The 18,040-nt window shown below is 42.7% G+C and overlaps 1 protein-coding gene across 3 annotated transcripts in view; it reads right to left on the bottom strand.

Moving 5' to 3' along the window:
* Window positions 1-18,040, bottom strand: part of STARD9 (StAR related lipid transfer domain containing 9) — a 103,617-nt gene that overhangs the window by 66,333 nt on the left and 19,244 nt on the right. For all 3 annotated transcript variants that reach the window (XM_069951035.1, XM_069951036.1, XM_069951037.1), the window contains exons 3-4: window positions 12,704-12,820; window positions 13-129 (exon numbers count right to left, since the gene is read on the bottom strand). In XM_069951035.1, the coding sequence (XP_069807136.1) occupies window positions 13-129; window positions 12,704-12,820 (234 nt within the window). The remainder of the gene's footprint in view (window positions 1-12; window positions 130-12,703; window positions 12,821-18,040) is intronic.

Below are 18,040 nucleotides of genomic sequence, written 5' to 3'. Positions count from 1 at the left end.
CCTATCACTTACCGGAGTGCCCATCATGGTGTAGGTCTTCCCTGAGCCAGTCTGTCCATAGGCAAACAGACAGACATTATAGCCCTGAATGGCTTCTGAAAGAACCGTGGTGCCAAGGTCCTGGAATACCTGAAGACAAGTACAAGAGAACAGCAGTTTCATACTAGTCTCCATACCCAGATATGCTGCCATCTTCTAGCTTCTCTGTGAACTTACAAAACCAAGGAGCAACAAGAACACCCTGTTCACTTTCAAGGGTCAAAAATAAGAAACTGAAGCACTGACCAGACAATGTTTACAGGTCAAATAACATGACACTGTATTAGGAACTATTAAGGTGGCACCATATGACTGATCTCACAGTGGATGTACAATAAGACCTTGGATAAGGCTCTGTGCACACGGAGCAAAAGTGGCGGAATTCCGCCAACCTCCCTGTCACATTGACAGTCTATGGGAAGCTCGTGAACCTCCCATAGACTGTCATTAGGACAGGGAGGCTGGCGGAATTTTCGTCACTTTTGCTCCGTGTGCACAGAGCCTTACAAGTAACTTGGGTTTAGAGACTTTTACCAGACAAGCTAATAATAAAAAAAAAACTTGGTAAATGAGCAAGAAATGTTAATATAAGCCTCCTGTGTCCCCATGCTCATACTGTACTGGGTAGGGAACCCTCTCATTTTAACCCACTGCTACCTGATCAACTCTGCCTGTGATCAGACGCCATCCGGCTCTCCTTCGGGGCCTGTCCATGTCATCTCTGCTTCCCTCTTTCATCCCTGAAATAACCCCAAAACCAATAGCTGCTCCAGGCAGCCAACAGCAGTACCACCAGGTCTGCAGCCATCTGGAGAGCTGTGTGTGGAGGGAGAGAGTTAACTGATTAACCCCTTCTTTACTGTAATAGCATGGAGATCAAAATAAAGTGAATAAAAAACAAAAAAACCTTCTTTACAGGTACAATTCTTTATTGATACAGAACACCTTCCCCAGCTTATTTTATTTCTTATGGGAAAATTTGCTTTGATATACATGTGATTTTATTACAAGCAGGTTCTCAGAACAAATACGGTTTCACTGTACTGCAATTTTCTGAGACAAAGTTTATTGTTATTAATAACCGTTTTATCTGCTATGATTTTATTATGATTCATTTAAAGGGGAACTATCAGTAGGTTAGAGGAATCTAACCTGCTGATCTGTCCCTATTGCACAGGAGACGCCGAGGAGGAAGCTATGTCTCTTACCTTCCTCCTCTGCATCGTTTCGGTGCATATAATCGTATTTCCCATGGTCTGGTGAGACAGTTAGGAGCACTGCCTGCCCCTATAGCACTGATCTTCCCCCAGCCTGCCCCTTTCTAATGATAATGAATGGAGAGGGCTGGCTGGGGCAGGCCAGATTGCCACTAGTAGGGTTGGTATGCTTCTAATGGTCTTGTCAGACCTCTGCAATAGGGACAGATCAGCAGCTTTTTGTGTAAGCTGTTGATAGTTCCCCTTTAACTAATTCACAATAAAATCGTAGCAGATAAAACGGATAGTATCAACAATATTTAAAATAAATAAAAAATGGAGCACTCAGTTACCAGATGCGCTTCTCCCTTCTCTATCTAGCGACTGGGGGTCTGCACACAGAGAACTTAGGCGATTTTAAGAAACTTTGTAATTGGGTTTATAGGCCGGAAAATGCATTTTTATCATGAAAAAGCAGTTTGAAGCTCTCCCCCCTGTCTTCCATTGTTCTCCTATGGAGAGAGCTAAATAAAGGACCAAAACAGGGCAACAAAGAGTTAATCTACAAATACCTTACCCTGTATCTCCTCTGACCATCAGCACTGACCTCTCTGAGCTCTGATTAAAGCTGTCACCCAGCTCCTAAGAGTGTGACTCATGCAACAAGTCACAATTTTCAGATTTTTTGCAGTGGATGGAAAAGAGGAAGGAGGGGGGGACCTGGGAAAAGGCTTTTTAAATGCAGATAATAGCATATTTTGGCTAATAAACCCAATTACAAAGTTCCTTAAAATCGCCTGGACTATTTATTTCTGCCCAAAAAAATAAAAAATATGACAGTGACTCTAAGTGTCAAGGACCATCAAAGAGCCATGGCAATATCAGAACAAGTTATATTAAGGAGAAAACTCCTTTAACTCAAATAAAACATGGTATAAGAAGTATTTTGTAAGTATGACGATTACAGCAAGCTGCATGAAGCACATTAGGTCTGACTAGGACTGGTTCCAATAAAAATCAGCTACACCCTGATCAGCAGGGAATAGGACAAAGCCGCTCAATGAAAGAAAAGAGAGGACTGGTTTATCGTTCTATCAGTATATATACCCATAGCTGAACTCTGAGATGACCCTTCTGTCATTACACAACAGGGAACTGGATAAGAGAACATATCGGGAGGATGTTACATATGTGTATGGAGGAGGTGACTGCGGAGCCCTGGGTCAATATTAGGAGAACAGGTACAAAGCAGGTCCAGTAATCTCCGACTTCTACACAGAGGACATGTTTGACGTCCCATTGTCTCCAGGTAACAAGAAAGAATTGGAGAAGACTAGTAAACAAGGTCAAAGATAAGAAGGTGTTCTCATAGTACAGAGAAAACAAATACTATGAGAGGTACCTGGACTGGCCGGCTGTCTCGTGTACGGAGGAGTCCTGACTTCCCGCCAGTGATAACTTTAACAGTTCAAGAAAAGATAGTGAACTGTATATATTGTTACCGTAAAATAGCTATGTATCAGATTCCAGCCCCCACAATATACGTTCACGAGAAGGGGGCAGGGAACAAGTTATAACTAGTGTTGAGTGGTGGCTGGAGGAGTTGGATGACGTTCTTGACCATGGGTCTCCAAACTGCGGCCCTCCAGCTGTTGCTAAACCACAATTCCCATCATGCCCGGACAGCTAAAGCTTTGGCTGTCCAGGCATGATGAGACTGTAGCTGAAGAGGCACAGTTTGGACTTGTTCTAGAGCAGGGATGGGAAACCTTGGCTCTCCAGCTAGAAAGCAAAACTACAACTCCCATCATGCCTGGACAGCCAAAGCTTTAGCTTTGGCTGTCCAGGCATGATGGGAGTTGTAGTTTTGCAACAGCTGGAGGGCCAAGGTTCCCTACTCTTGTCCTAGAGTGTCTTGGAAAACATGGATACAGCCTATGGGTTATAAGTAGATAGCGATCCTGACAGGGCTGCGGAGGACGACAGTAATGTGCACTTACCTAGCCACCAGGTCCCGGGCTGCCCACTCTCTGCCAATATCAGCATTTCAGCCACATCCGCTGGCATATCGTTACCACTAGAAGTGGCCGCTTAGCATAGATTCTATACAGTTTATACTGAGCAGCCATTTCCGGCGGGAGTGGTACATCAGCGGATGTTGCTGAAATGCTGATATTGGCGGGCAACTAGGTAGGTATACATCACTATCATGTCCCCCGCAGCAAGATCGCTAATAATCAATTAATATCCATTCACTTCAATAGAACAGAGTTGTAAAAACCCCATCCAAACTGGAGTGGTGCTGTCTCGGGAAGAAAGTGGCCGTTTTACCAAAGCTGAACAACCCCTTAAATGAACTGGTGCCAAAAAGTTACATAGATTCGAAATGACTTGTATTAAAAAATCTCCAAACTTCAAGTACTTATCAGCTGCTATATGTCCTGCAGGAAGTGGAGTATTTTTTTCAGTCAGGAACTGTCCAGAGCAGAAGCTGTTTTCTATGGGGATTTGCTGCTGCTCTGGACAGTTCCTGACATGGACAGAGGTGGCAGCAGAGAGCACTGTGTCAGACTGGAAAAAATACTCCCTTTCCTACAGGACATTCAGCAGCTGATAAGTACTGGAAGGCTTACATTCTTACTGATCAGGATTCATCCTCCAATCTTTCTTCTACAGGAATTAAACATGTGTATTTGTTAGAGAAGAAACCCAACACTTTCCACAAAGTAATGAGGCAATGACTTGGAAATCTGCCCAGTCAAGTCACTATTTCATCCATCCATTAACTGAACTACATTATCAGCAAGCGGCAGGTTAAAAGATACGAGAACAATGGATAGTGACAGCCGATCTTACAGATTAAGGAGTTCTGAGCGGCCTCATCTATTCTACGCTGAACGGGTCAGATGTGCAAATGTCTGAAGACGATGAAAACTCTCAATTTATAAACAGGAAATAGACGGCACACATCTTATCGTGCTTTCTGTTTGATCATGTGAACAGTGGTTTATTTACAGTGTCCACAGGCATTAAAGGGGCTGTGTAGTTTAGGAAACCCATACCCTATGCCGGAACTATAAATGAAATAACAGGATCCCGTACTATTAGCCAGAGTTGAGGCAGCTACAAAGATGGCTGTGTCCACCAGAGGACAAGCTGGTCTCTATTCTAAAAGGGAACACAAGGCCTTGTAAGACCACCCCTTTAAGGATAAAGCTTTGGCTGTCCAGGCATGATGGGAATTGTAGTTTTGCAAGTACCATAGACTTTAGATAGTTGTGTATTGGGCTCTCCCAATCATCCATCAACAGATTATGTCGGTGAAAACAGGGGTCCGGCATGATGGAAAATAACCACCCAACCCCTTTGTTCTATGAGAGGAAACCCCAATTGACTTGTTATTATCCAGCAGTGACCACGTGTTGTCTGACACCTCCCCCATAAGTCACAGCCGGAGACAGGAAGCCCAGGAACAATGTAACATAAAAATACCTTCTCCCTGAGGATTTCCCTTTAAATCTTATGTCATATAAATCTTTATATAGCCAGGAGAGCCGGAGGCCAGACCTTACTTGTTGTGGAAAAATGTATTATTTCCATCAACCTATTAATTTTTTCTCAGCCTTTTATTATTTGCTTATCTGCTTCCTGAGCGCTAGAAAAATATGAACAATGAATCGGGGGAAACATCATGTGAGCGCCTGCATGAGCAAATATACTGTATGCAGGGTCCTGGGCTTGTAATTCACTGAATCGCTACTTATCTTTTGGCCCCATAATCAGCTTTTCAATCACTTACAGTGTATGTACCACAGCTATACTCTCTCCACTTTCACGGTTTAAAAGGGGTCAAATCAACTGGTGCCAGAAATTTGTAATTTACTTCTATAAAAAAAATCTCAAGTATTCCAGTACTTATCAGCTGCTGAATGTCTTGCAGGAAGTGGTGCATTGTCTCCAGTCTGACAAAGTGCTCTCTGCTGCCACCTCTGTCCATGTCAGGAACTGTCCAGAGCAGGAGAGGTTTTCTATAGGAATTTGCTGCTGCTCTGGACAGTTCCTGACATGCACAGAGGTGGCAGCAGAGAAACCTGTCTCAGACTGGAAAGAATACGCCAGTTCTTGCAGGCCATACAGCAGCTGATAAGTACTGGAAGCATGAAGATTTTTTAATAGAAGTAAAGTACAAATCTCTGGCACCAGTTGATTTGAAAGCTTTTTTCTTGCATCAAATTTGTTGTACTCCAAAAAGATTCTGTAGCTTACTAAGAATACTAAGAGAACAATAAGAATAGTAGGTGAATTTTGTGTATACATATAGATTTATATTTACTAGCGACTTCTGCAAATCCTCTTCACATTATTTTCTGACATGCTGCAGTTTTGTATACCCCCTGCCATTGTGTACACAGAGTAAAGTCACACACCTCCTCCATCTCTGTCCCCTCTGAACAGTAATGACGGCATTGTTCCTGCTCTCCATTAGTAACCCCCATGTCTCTGGCTGCAATGACCGCATTGTCTTCAGCGTCCCTGCAATATTTACAGCACTGCTTAAGGAGGTTTCCTTCCCCCCATGTTATTAAAGGTCACTACCCTGGCTGTGACCATGCTCCTGCAATGTGTCCTCTACAGACACGAAGCTTCATGTAAGCAGCCTAGATTTACTTGCTTCATAAAGCTAATAAGATTCAGCACAAGCAAAGCAAAACAAAAACACTCATATACGATTTTATATGGTCCAAACTTCTGGTACAATAACTGTGATCACAAGATCCACAAATCCCTTAAAGTGAGTCACCAATGCAGCCAAGTGGTAGGGAACACTAAACGCTATGCTGAGCTGTACTAGGGTTGGAGATGAGCGAGCATGCTTGTCCGAGCTTGGTACTCGTTCGAGTATTCGGGTACTCTGTGGTACTCGTTACTCGGACGAGCATCTCGCGATACTCGAGACAATGGCATCTTCCTCTTCCTGCATGCTTGGCGGCTTTTTCTCAGCCAATCATCATGCAGGAGAGTCTTTGGGAGCGCGTAGCATCACGTGGGAACCCTACAAGTCGTTAGCGATTGGCTGGCCAGATCAGATGACCCTGCCATATAAGTATCAGGTTCCGCGGTGCTCACCTCACATGCATGCTGGAAGAGATTAGGAGAGAGCTGCTGTTTTTCAGGGAATTAGTGTGCGGTTAGTCAGGAATCCGACACAAAGATCCCAACAGTCCATCTAAGGGCTTAACATTTTTAAAACTTATATATATTTTTTTGCTACTCTTGGCTGCTACCTTGGACTTGTAGTGCAGCTGTCAGTAATCAATTTGTCCTGTTGCGGACATTACCTTGGCTGGCTGGGATCTGTAGTTAAGCTATACCTATCCTCACTGTGCGACTAGCCAGCCCCAGATGCATCCATACATGCTGCCCCTGCTGTTTCCTGTCCATTTCCGAGTTGTTTTTCTGAGGTTTACAGGTTTTCATGCAACCTTCCCTGGGCCGAGCTTGGGTCCCCTGGAAAAATGCTTGAGTTTCCCATTGACTTCAATGGAGTTCGTTACTCAAAACGAGCACCCAAGCATCGGGAAATATTTGTCTCGAGCACCCAAGCATTTTAGTACTTGCTCATCACTAGTTAGAGTCCAATTACACGGGACGATGAAGGCCCGATCAATATTGTATTGATAATCGTTTAGCAAGGGCTACACGGACATTGGTAGCCAGTGCAGCCCTTGTCCCAATAGTAAATACTTCACCTGTATATATTATATGTATATATTTTATAATAAATAAATAATTTATATATATATATATATATATATATATATATATATATAGATATAGATATACTGTATATATATATATATATATATATATATATATATATATAAACACACACACACACACACACACACACATATATACAGTGGTACCTTGGTTTAAAAGTAACTTGGTTTAAGAGCGTTTTGTTTAAGAGCTCACAGTTTTTCAAAATTGTGACTTGGTATAAGAGCATTGCTTTGGTTTAAGAGCTCCCTGTACTGGGTGGGAGGCAGAGTGGGGGAGGGACATGGTCTGCACAGCGGGGTCTACAGCCCTGTACTCTGACCCAGGAAGTCTCCCTCACCTTCCAAATCATGGCAGATCCACTTCAGGCTGGGGCTTGCATCAGAGGACAGGACTGTGGAGGTAATCTCTCCATAGCTGTAACCCCTCTCTCCCCGGACAGAGAGTGCTGCATGTATGTGCCCACATCTGTCCTGCTCATTCCTTCATGCTCCCTGCAGTCTCTGTCAGTCCTTGTGTTTCCTATCCTCTCCATTACTGTACAATAACTTATAATATCACATATTTCTGAATGTTTGTTTAATTTTTTTCACGTTATTCAGAATAATAAATCATTATTTTTGGGGTGTGGAACCAATTGTCTGCATTTCTATGATTTCTTATGGAAAAATTTGCTTTGGTTTAAGAGTGATTTGGATTACAAGCGCGGCCCCGGAACTAATTATGCTCCTAATCCAAGGCACCACTGTATACACATAATATATTATATATACAATATATACATTAGACAGATGTGTAAAGATACCTATATGCATTATGGGAGATTCAACCCCATAATCCCCATATTATATAGACAGTAAAAGGTTTCTGTAAAGGTTTCTGTAAAGTAATGCACTGCACCCATACACAGTGAGAACGATCAATATTCAGATCAGGACAATGAATATGCTAATGCCTCCAGAAGAGAGTCCACCTCTGGGGTCTAGAAGGAAAAGGATTTCACTGGCGACACATGCGTCACTTGTTCTGCCGATATAAAGAAAGTCATTGTGCGCTTCATATTAGCGGAGTGATAACGTAGGCGTCTGGAGCACAATCACACCATTATATGCGTGACGCGAGATGCTAGAGATTGTGAGATGACAAGGAATAGAGCAAATAAGGTCCATTAACACCTAAAATTAACAGGAAATATTCAGCAACACTGGTTAGGGAGTAGCTGAGAAAGTCTGACAGCAGGGAGGCCTGAACGTGGTGAATAAGTGGGATATAATCTCCCCAGGATGTATACCCCAACGACTATGACTTTATTGAAGTGATAATTTGCGCAATCAAACGATTAACTATTTTGAAGTTTTTTATAACAATCAGTGTTTAGATGGAACAATAAAACGTTTGAAAAAAATCGTTATTACAATCGCTTAAACCCATCTCACACACAGGGTGAATCGGTGAAAGACTGTTTAGACAAAGCGATTTGCAAATTTTCTGCGAACGACCAACAACGGTTTTAGGACATGTTGAAAGGTCACGAACGATTTATTACTCGTCGCTTGATCGTACGCAGTGTTCACACGCTTGATCGTACGCAGTGTTCACACAAGCCGATTATTGCTCAAATGCGATCGTTATTGTGAAAATTTGAATGATAATCGCTCTGTGTAAAGGGACCATAAGGCCCTGATACACACAGAGATAATCTGCCCAATTAGGCCGTTTCGGCAGATTATCGCTCCATGTAATAAAAACAACAATCAGCCCAAAAAAAAAAAAAAATCAGCTGAGGGTTGTTTTACAACATGTTTAAAAATTCTTGGCCGCCGACTGCGCATCGTTATGTGTTATAACAATGTGTGGCCGATGGCTGATGAGTGTGGCTGTGTGGCCGATGGCTGATGTGTTAAAAAAAAAAAATTATATTATAATAATAATGAACTTTATACATACCTTTCCATGCTACAGTGTCCTTGTAGCTTCTGTCCGCTCCCTGCAGCCACCGCTGAAACTTCAGACAGTTTCTGCAGTAACAGGCTGCTTAGCCAATCACTGGCCACTGCACTTTCCCCTCCCGACCAGTGATTGGCTGATCGGTATGTCACTTCATAGCTCTGAAGTTCCAGTGGAGGCTGTGGGAGCGGCCAGAAGCAAGACCACCAGGGAGCGTGGTCAGGTATTGTATGTATAACGTTTATTATTTTACTTATTTTAAACATCTCTAACGAATATGTATATGTATATATATATATATATATATATATATATATATATATATATATATATACATATACATACATACATACATACATACATACACACACACACACACACACCACACACCCATACATATACACACACACAGCCTTTGCTGCACAATTATGAAGCCAAGTAATAAACTCTGTAAGCAAATGTCAATCTAGCAGATCGGCACTTGCTTATATCAGTGATCAGGCCTTGTGATGACGCCTTTATTTGTACTTTCAAACTTTCAGCCCAATGTCAAATTGCCATGGCCTAGGGTGTGTGTGCCCAAGGCCTGCACCGCCTCTCCTCCCTCCTCATAATTAGGAATGCCCCAGGCAGGATTTCTTCTATTCATCACCTGTCTGAACACTGCACACGTGCCTTGACGATCCATCCTATGTGCAGTGCTCAGACAGGTGATGATTAGGAGAAATCCTGCCTGGGGCATTCCTAATGGTGAAGAGAGGGCAGGAGAGGCAGTGCAGGCCTAGGACAAAGACACTCCAGGTCAAGCCAATTTGACACAGGGCTGCAAATTTAAAATTAGTTTTTTAGGACAATAACTGCATCACCTGAAAAGAACCAGGACAGATCTTGGATTAAAAGCAGCTATCTGATGGTACAAGCGGTTTGCGAGGAAGGGGGGGGGGGGCAGATTGTGGGTACAGAGTCGCTTTAAAGTTTCCAAAGCTGCAGAGGATGAATTCAACTTCAAAGCTTTAAGAAATAAATAAAAGGAAATCTGGCTGTAGAGAAACACACAAACAACAACTATGACTATTGAAGAAGCCAAGAAAGTGATGTTATCCCTGTGAAATTTAGGCCATTTGAAGAGCTATTGTGCAGAGCAGCTGTGCCATTGGCAGAGATGGAGGGGTGAGAGTCAGTGCATGCCTCCCCTTTTCTTAAACAAAAACCACATTTTAAAGCAAAGCAGGTCCCTTTCTTAACATAGGAATAATACATTCATGTGCTTGGCAAACAGCAAACAGTCAAAAAAAACTATGTAATAATGCATCTTCAATCCAAATCTGTGTTGATTCAAACTCCTTTTCTCCATTTCATACCTAACATGTTTGTATATCACTTAATTTTTCAAAAATGACTCCTTACCGCAGAACAGTCTAAAAGTGGTGTCTCACTTATCTGTAATCTGCCTATTGATGGAAGAAATCTCTTTCTCCATCTAGTTAATAGTGAGCCCAGGACAAAACAAATGAAGTGAGAGAGGACTTAGCTAGTACTATATAGGGAGAGAAACATTGGTCTGTGTGCCCAAAATTGGTGAGCCTGTCTGCATCTTCCAAAGGATCCTTACAGTCCCTGAAAGGTAAATCAAAGCTTCTGGTTGTTCAGTGCTTGGTGTAACCACTTCCTTGTTGTGAAGCAGCTGTCTAATATATTCTCACCTTGCAAAGCCAGTGCATCAGTCACCCAATCTCTATCGACATGCTATCTAATAGTAATATACATCCCCAGCATAGAGGCCAGTCTGTTCAGTGCAAGGAATTTTCACCAGCACTATGCCATGCATTAAAGGGATTATCCAGCGCTACAAAAACATGGCCACTTTTCCCCCTACTGTTGTCTCCAGTTCAGGTGCAGTTTGCAATTAAGCTCCATTTACTTCAATGGAACGGAGTTTCAAAACCCCACCCAAACTGGAGACACCATTAGGGGGAAAGTGGCCATGTTTTTGTAGCGCTGGATAACCCCTTTAAGTTATTTGCTATTACTGACCAGCTTTGTAAAGGAAAGTAAGTTTCTGTGTGAGTTCTACTGGCGAACAACACAGAATAAAATGTCAAGGAAGAAAGGACAGTCAAGGGAATGCAATAAGATATGTATACATGGTTGCGTCAATGGATACTTAGTTGTATAAAGTTATTAAAGCTACAATTTCAAGCCTATTGTGCACTATGTGTCCAACCATAACCTTAGTGTAAACAATGGTTACACGTCTTCCCCATTCTGTTCTCATGTACCAAACTAAACACTGAGCAATCCAGTACCAGGCAGTGCTTCAATGGGACAGTTAAGACAAGAGCGGAGTAGGAGGAGAGGCGGCATGCCTCGGCTTGCCTTGTCCCGTACACAGCCAAATCACTCTCGCAGTAATCTCTACTGCAATTCTACAAAACTTATTTTATCAGACCGCAAACAAGAGAGCCTCAGTAACAGCGAAGGGTTGGCATAAGGAGTGCGATGTAGACATCTTATTTCCAGCCAACGGACTGAGAATGAAAACTCGAGTCGCCAATAAAAGCTAATAATGTCCCTCTTTATTATACAGTGCATTGCCCAGAACGGATTGATAATCATAAGGCAGGGATTGTTAGCGATGTCCATGCAGCCTATGCTCTGATCAGCTGTAGCTTCAGCTATTACACAGAGAGATGTGCGGCCAGCGGCTGATTTTTTTTTAGCATGTTGAAAGACAAGGATCAGCCAATTAGCAAACGTCTGCTCGGTCCTTGGCTGATTGTTGCCTTTATTACACGGCGTGATATCGGCCTGATTCGGCAGATAATCGCTCTGTGTAATACGGCCTTTAGTAAAGAGCATATCTCCTGCAGCATGTAGTGAGACTGGAAGAGCAACACTCCAGACCCTGCCATGTCTCCAAGACTTGTCAAAAGTTTCAGCGACACTTTAAAGGGGATCTGTCAGCAGGTTAGACGAATCTGTTCCCACTCGCTGTTCCCATACTGTTAGCAGTGCAATCCTCAGTCCGGAGCACTGCCCGTCCCCATAGTGCTGATCCAGCCTGCTCGCCCCACTGATTATCATTAAATCAGCACTGTTGGGCCGGCAGTGCTCCTAAAAGTGCTCTGGACCGAGGGTTAAACTGCTAATAGCACGGGAACAGAGCCAGGGAGGAAGTTAAGAGACATACCGCCCTCTTTGGCACACCGTGTGCAATAGGGGGCTATCAGCAGGTTAGATTTATTTAACCTGCTGATAGTTTCCCTTTAAAGGGAATCTGTCACTAGGTTTATGCCGCCTTAAATGAGGGCAGCATACACTAGTGATAGAAATGCTGAACAGATGGAAGTATTACTTACATCACTCTGTTCAGCCGTTCTCCTAATATGCAGGAGAATAGGAATCTTACCACACCCCTCCCCCTCCCTGCAGCTGCTGATTGACAGTTGACTGCGTATACACAGCATGGATAGATAACTGCCAATCAGCAGATGGTGGGTGGAGTTTTCTGCTTCTCATGAATACCTAGGACTACTGAGCTCATGCACATAATGGAGAAGACTACTTATTGTCCATGTTATTCAGGAGATCATCTCTGGATCAGCTGCAGAGAACAATGTAAGTGATACATCATTCTGTTCAGCTTCTCTGTCACTAGTTTATGCCACCCTGAGATAGGACACCATAGACCTACTGACAGTGTCTCTTGAAGCTTTTCATAAAACTTAACAATCACTTACCACTTCCTGAGATGCATATTTGGGATCGTCTGGATCAAGTGACCAATAGCAGTAGTCAAAGCCGAACTCAAGCAGCCGTTCTCTGGTGTCGCCACTACTTTCCGGCTTATAGTCCAACTGAGAAAAGAAATACATATAATGAGAACAACAACTTACTTCACTTAATTTATATTTATGCAGCTTAATTTTATTTTGTGTGTAATTGGCTTAAGCTTTGTTCACTGCTCCTGTGACGTGTATTACAGTGCAGTCTATGGGGCTCCCATCCCCTGCTCACTTCAGAAGAAGACAGCGTACCTACAGGATTTTATTTTATTTTTTAACATATCCTATCGCAGTAGGCACGCTTTGAATATATAAAATAAAAAATACAACTCACATTATTTTTAATACAATATGGATAATGTTACCACATGGAAAACCTTTGGATACGTTTAGAGTAAAGATGGAAGATCTGACAGTGGAAACTTGATTGGTAAATCTTTGTCCATATGAGCAGCTTTAGACAACCACATACATTTTTACCCAAAATGACCTGATATTACACCCCGGCAGGTCGTCTAGTTAGAAAACGTCTTCTAAAAATACATAAGAATGAGGAGACTTTGCAAAGGTGTTAAAATTCCCTAATTTATGTAGGAAATGTGTATAGTAGAGCGGCAGCCTCACCAATACTCGCAGGGTGCCGCCTGCAGACCCTAATCTTATCCAGATGTTTCCATTACATAACTTCTCTGTTCTCTTTATTACCATGATATGAGAAAAACAGACGTGTGCGCTTAGCGTTAAAGCTATACCATGGACTCTCGTGAAACCCGATGAACACCCTAACCTTAACGTCTACCGAGACATCGAAGTAAAAGGCTTTTGCTGCTGGAGCTACACTAACATCCCGCCAGGATTTGATGTTATACTTCCATATCACTAACATTGTTATACGGAACATTTTCTACAAACCCTTTCACAACATCAACATTGTGCGCGTGAAGAGTTACTAATCACCTGTATAATGTGGTTATCAGCCAGTGAGCAGGTGCTTTGTATACATTGTTACTCCAGAAACCATGCGCCTCCTCTCCTTATACAACTACCTCCGAGTGGTTACACTTCATACATTTGTTGTCGTCTCCTTACTATTTAATTTGCTCTTTTATCAAGGACTAATTATAGGATTTACCTAAACACCAACTACTCCCATGTAATGATATGTCATTAGTACGATTCCCTTTTGTCTTTTTTTGTTATGTAAGGCCCTGTTTACATACATTAGCTTTTTGTGTTTTTTTAAGGTGCATTTGTATTATTAAAAAAAAAAAAAAAGAAAATGGGGAAGAAAGAGGGAAGAAAATGCATCATACAGATCCATTAGGACTCCTATAAAACCCATTACGGTCCCTTTTGAATGAACATCTAAGTTGAATTGTGAAGACAGAAAGTCGATCTGCTCATAAATCAGTTTAAAGGGGTCATCAGGGCTTTGCTGGGGGGGACGGGGCTTAATTAACAAAAAAAAAAAAAAAAGAAAGGCATACTCGCCTACCTCTGAATCCTCTGGAGCTTCTGGGGTGACGTCATTCGGTCGCTCGCTTTATTCCTTTCCCTCCAACTTTTGAGGTGGACTGATCTCAGCAGTGGCCATTCAGCCCATTAATTGAATGCCCAAGAGGACAGTTCCTGCTGAGAGAAGTCTGTCTCAAGTGTAGGTAAGAGAGTAACATTGGGGACTGGATGACAGAATACCAGGAGCTGAAGGGGATCAAGATAGGCGAGTATACCTTTAATTTTTATAAATATTTTTTTATATATGCCCAGACACACTCAATAGCTGTCAGCTCAATAGTCCAACACCTCTCTTTTCCAGGCACTCCGCATGTGTCCCCAAAAGGGGGAGGGGGTGGGATAGGCCACATCCAGACAACTCTGGCAGAGGGACATCTCTTACAGAAAAATAGGATCAGACAGATGAACACCATCCAACATGCCCAACCAATCTCTCCCCTTAACGTCATCTGTTGAGGGAGCCAGGAGGACCCCATATACTTTAGAGAGTCAACCCAATGTGCTCAACGTGACTTTTGTGGAAAGTGTATAGGCACATTTGTATGTTGGCTCAGGCAGAAAGGCTGAAGGATTTTTCTTGTGATCTTTCCTCTTATTGACGCACACTGTCAGCAGCACATTCCCGCTACACAGGAGGATGTGATGCTGACAGATTGTGATTTTAATATCCACCACTGGGACCATCATCTATGAGGAAATCCGTAGTCCTGTTGGCTGATTCTCAGCATCTACTTTTACTACTTCTCAGACAGGAATGGTATATCCTGTGGCAACAATAAGTGTCATTTTTAATTCACATGAATCACTAAACTTCTTTAGAGAGTTGAATACTTTTTTTTTTAAGTCATAGTAACTTCAAGTAATGTGCAGAAATAAAAATTATATACACACACACAAATAATTTCTGCAAGTCTCTGATAGATGCTAGAGATGCAGACATGTAGTCTGGTGCTGTACGCTCACATTGCCATTCTGGAATTAAGTGAGGGATCCCATTAAAACCTTCCTATGCAATTTGAAAAAACTCCCATCCAACCTGCACCCAAAGGTCTGACAACTTCCCATTGGAAGTCCACTGCACCTCTGATCTTCAGGCTAGAATAAGTGATATCAGACACCTGGAATATCTTATTGTGTCTATCTAGAACCATACTGATAGCTTCCACATTATGTGTGTGGAACACCTACCTATCTACGTTTGATTACTTTGGGCGCTTCCTCTCTCTGCTTCTCCCCTTCCACGTCCTTGTCTTTTTGTTATCTACGGCCTCATGTGCCTTCAACTGTAAAGACATTGATCGCCTTGTTCTTCTCTCAGCTTGTAGACACCATCTTTGATACAGTCATGTGCTTGGCCGTTTTATCCTTAGAACAATCTAGAAGATTGCTGATTTCTCTGTTCATTCTGTTCTACTCTGAACTGTTACTTTTACAAATATACTTGACCATCTTTATCTTTTGGGAGATGCTTAAAGAGAGTATACCATTAGGGAAGGCAATTTTTTTTTTTTTACACTACATGTCGGCTCGGTGACATTTTGTTCTTGTGTGACCCAGCGCCCCCAGGGTGACAATATCAGGACCACCGCGGCCAGTGATTGGCTGAGCGGCCCGTCAGCTGAGAAAGGCCGCTCTGAAGCTGGAGCGTGCGGACCCGGGGAGAAGCCTTCATTGGCCCGTGTAATACTACCCTTTGTCTTAGAAGTAGTGGAGGCCACATCAGGATACCAGGGGAGCATGGGGAGGTAAGTATAACATGTTTATTATGTTTACCGACAGGCCAGAAATATATTTAAAAAAAATTACACCCCTTTAAGAGAACATAAGCTAAAACTGACTTTGATTTTTTTAAAAGGTTCTTTTTATTAATGTATTTTGCAAACTGACTCATAGTCTTTGTAAATGTCTCAGTTGTTTTGTACTGATTATAATATGGGGGGAAAATGGCACAAATAAAACTGAGTTCTGTAAGACTCAAGATTGTGGATCTTGAGAAAATAATGACTTCTGCTCAGGTTTCATGGCAAGGTGAAGTCAGAAGCCAGAAATTCAGCATGCCAGCTAGAGAGGCCGCTGACCCCTTCGCTACCTCAACAATGGAAGATCAGATTTACGGAGGTGACAGGTTACACATTCCAGGGCTACAGCTCACAGGTACAGTCTAAGTTCTTGTAGCTTCTAAGACCAGCAATTATTTATATACAGTTCACACATTACATTGTTACTTACACGTATCCCCCACAATCTCTACATACCGCAAGGCTGTCAGAGAATCTTATATTGGCCAGATATTTGTCTAGACGTTAGCTGACATACATTTAGAAAATAACAGCACTTGTGTTGTGGGGATGCACCGGGCTGTGTGTGGACTGGCTGGGGTCACTTTTTGAATATTTGGCTGTTTGTTGGCAGTGTGTGCAATGGGGAATTTGTATTTTTCTGATAAAAAAAAGAAAGAAAATAACGCCACTTTTTTTTTCCCCATCAAACCTTTTATATAAAAACCCATCATGAAAGGTTGCATCACATGCTGTACGATATACCATACTGCAAAACATGGACTGTCTACAGCAGGGGTGTACAGACTGTCTACAGCAGGGGTGTACAGACTGTCTACAGCAGGGGTGTACAGACTGTCTACAGCAGGGGTGTCAAACTTGACCCTCCAGCTGTTGCAAAACTACAATTCCCATCATGCCTGGACAGCCAGAGCTGTAGTTTTGGAACAGCCAGAGGGCCAAGAGTTCGATATCTGTGGTCTACATGGTCTAAAGTCAATGATCTTTGGACCCAAACCTATAAAAAAAAAAAAAATTAAAACTGAACTTAATGATTAGATGGAAAATTCTCAGGTCATCAGGGTTTGCCTAAATTTGTTGAGTCCATTGCCGCTTGAGGTCCTACCACCATCAAAGGGTACTATTACACGGAACGATAATCGGCCGAATCAGCCCTATGCGGCCGATTATCATTCTGTGTAATAAAGACAACGATCAGCCAATGATCGTTGTCATAGGTTCTGACCAATAATAGTCGGGCACCGACCACGTATCGCTATGTGTAATAGCGGTGCGCGTCCGACGCTGACGATATGGAAAGAGGAATACATACCTATCCAGGTTGAAGGGCTCCTCTTCCTCTGTGCTTCTCCCTGAGTCCCGCGCGCTCCGGCTTTACAGCGGCCTGTCTCAGCTGACAGGCCGCTCGGCCAATCACAGACCGGGACCGCAGCGGCCAGTGATTGACTGAGCGGCCTGTCAGATGAGACAAGCCAGTGTGAATTTGTAGCACGCGGGACCCGGGGAGAAGCACAGAGGAAGAGGAGCCCTTCAACCTGGATAGGTATGTATATAGTTTAAACAAAGGCTGCAAGAAAATCAGTAATGATGTCCCTGCAGCCCTTGTTAAACGATTATCGGGCCGTGGAATAGGCCCAGTAAACGAGCGCCGATCTAACAGATCGGTGCTTGTTTACAGGTATTATTGGGCCCCCATCCGCCCAGGTAATACCACCCTAAGGCATATGAAGGACATTACCAATGGCTAAATCCATGTGAGTGTTTCTAACGTTCTACTCATCCAGATAGTTACGCAGATAGTGTTGTTTGTAATGAGAACAGCAGAGTATGTCAAAAATGCTGACTATAAATATTTTCACTGGTAGATACCTCCTGGAGAGACCGTCTCCCTTCCACCCAAACAATGGGTAGTGAAGAAGAAAGTAAATAGATTCAGGGATTTAGCCTAAACGCAGAAAGCGCCAAAATCTTGCACCAT

The sequence above is a fragment of the Dendropsophus ebraccatus genome, chromosome 13 (assembly GCF_027789765.1).
Source record: "Dendropsophus ebraccatus isolate aDenEbr1 chromosome 13, aDenEbr1.pat, whole genome shotgun sequence".
Taxonomy (NCBI): Eukaryota; Metazoa; Chordata; class Amphibia; order Anura; family Hylidae; genus Dendropsophus; species Dendropsophus ebraccatus.
This window is presented reverse-complemented; position numbering and strand designations above follow the sequence as displayed.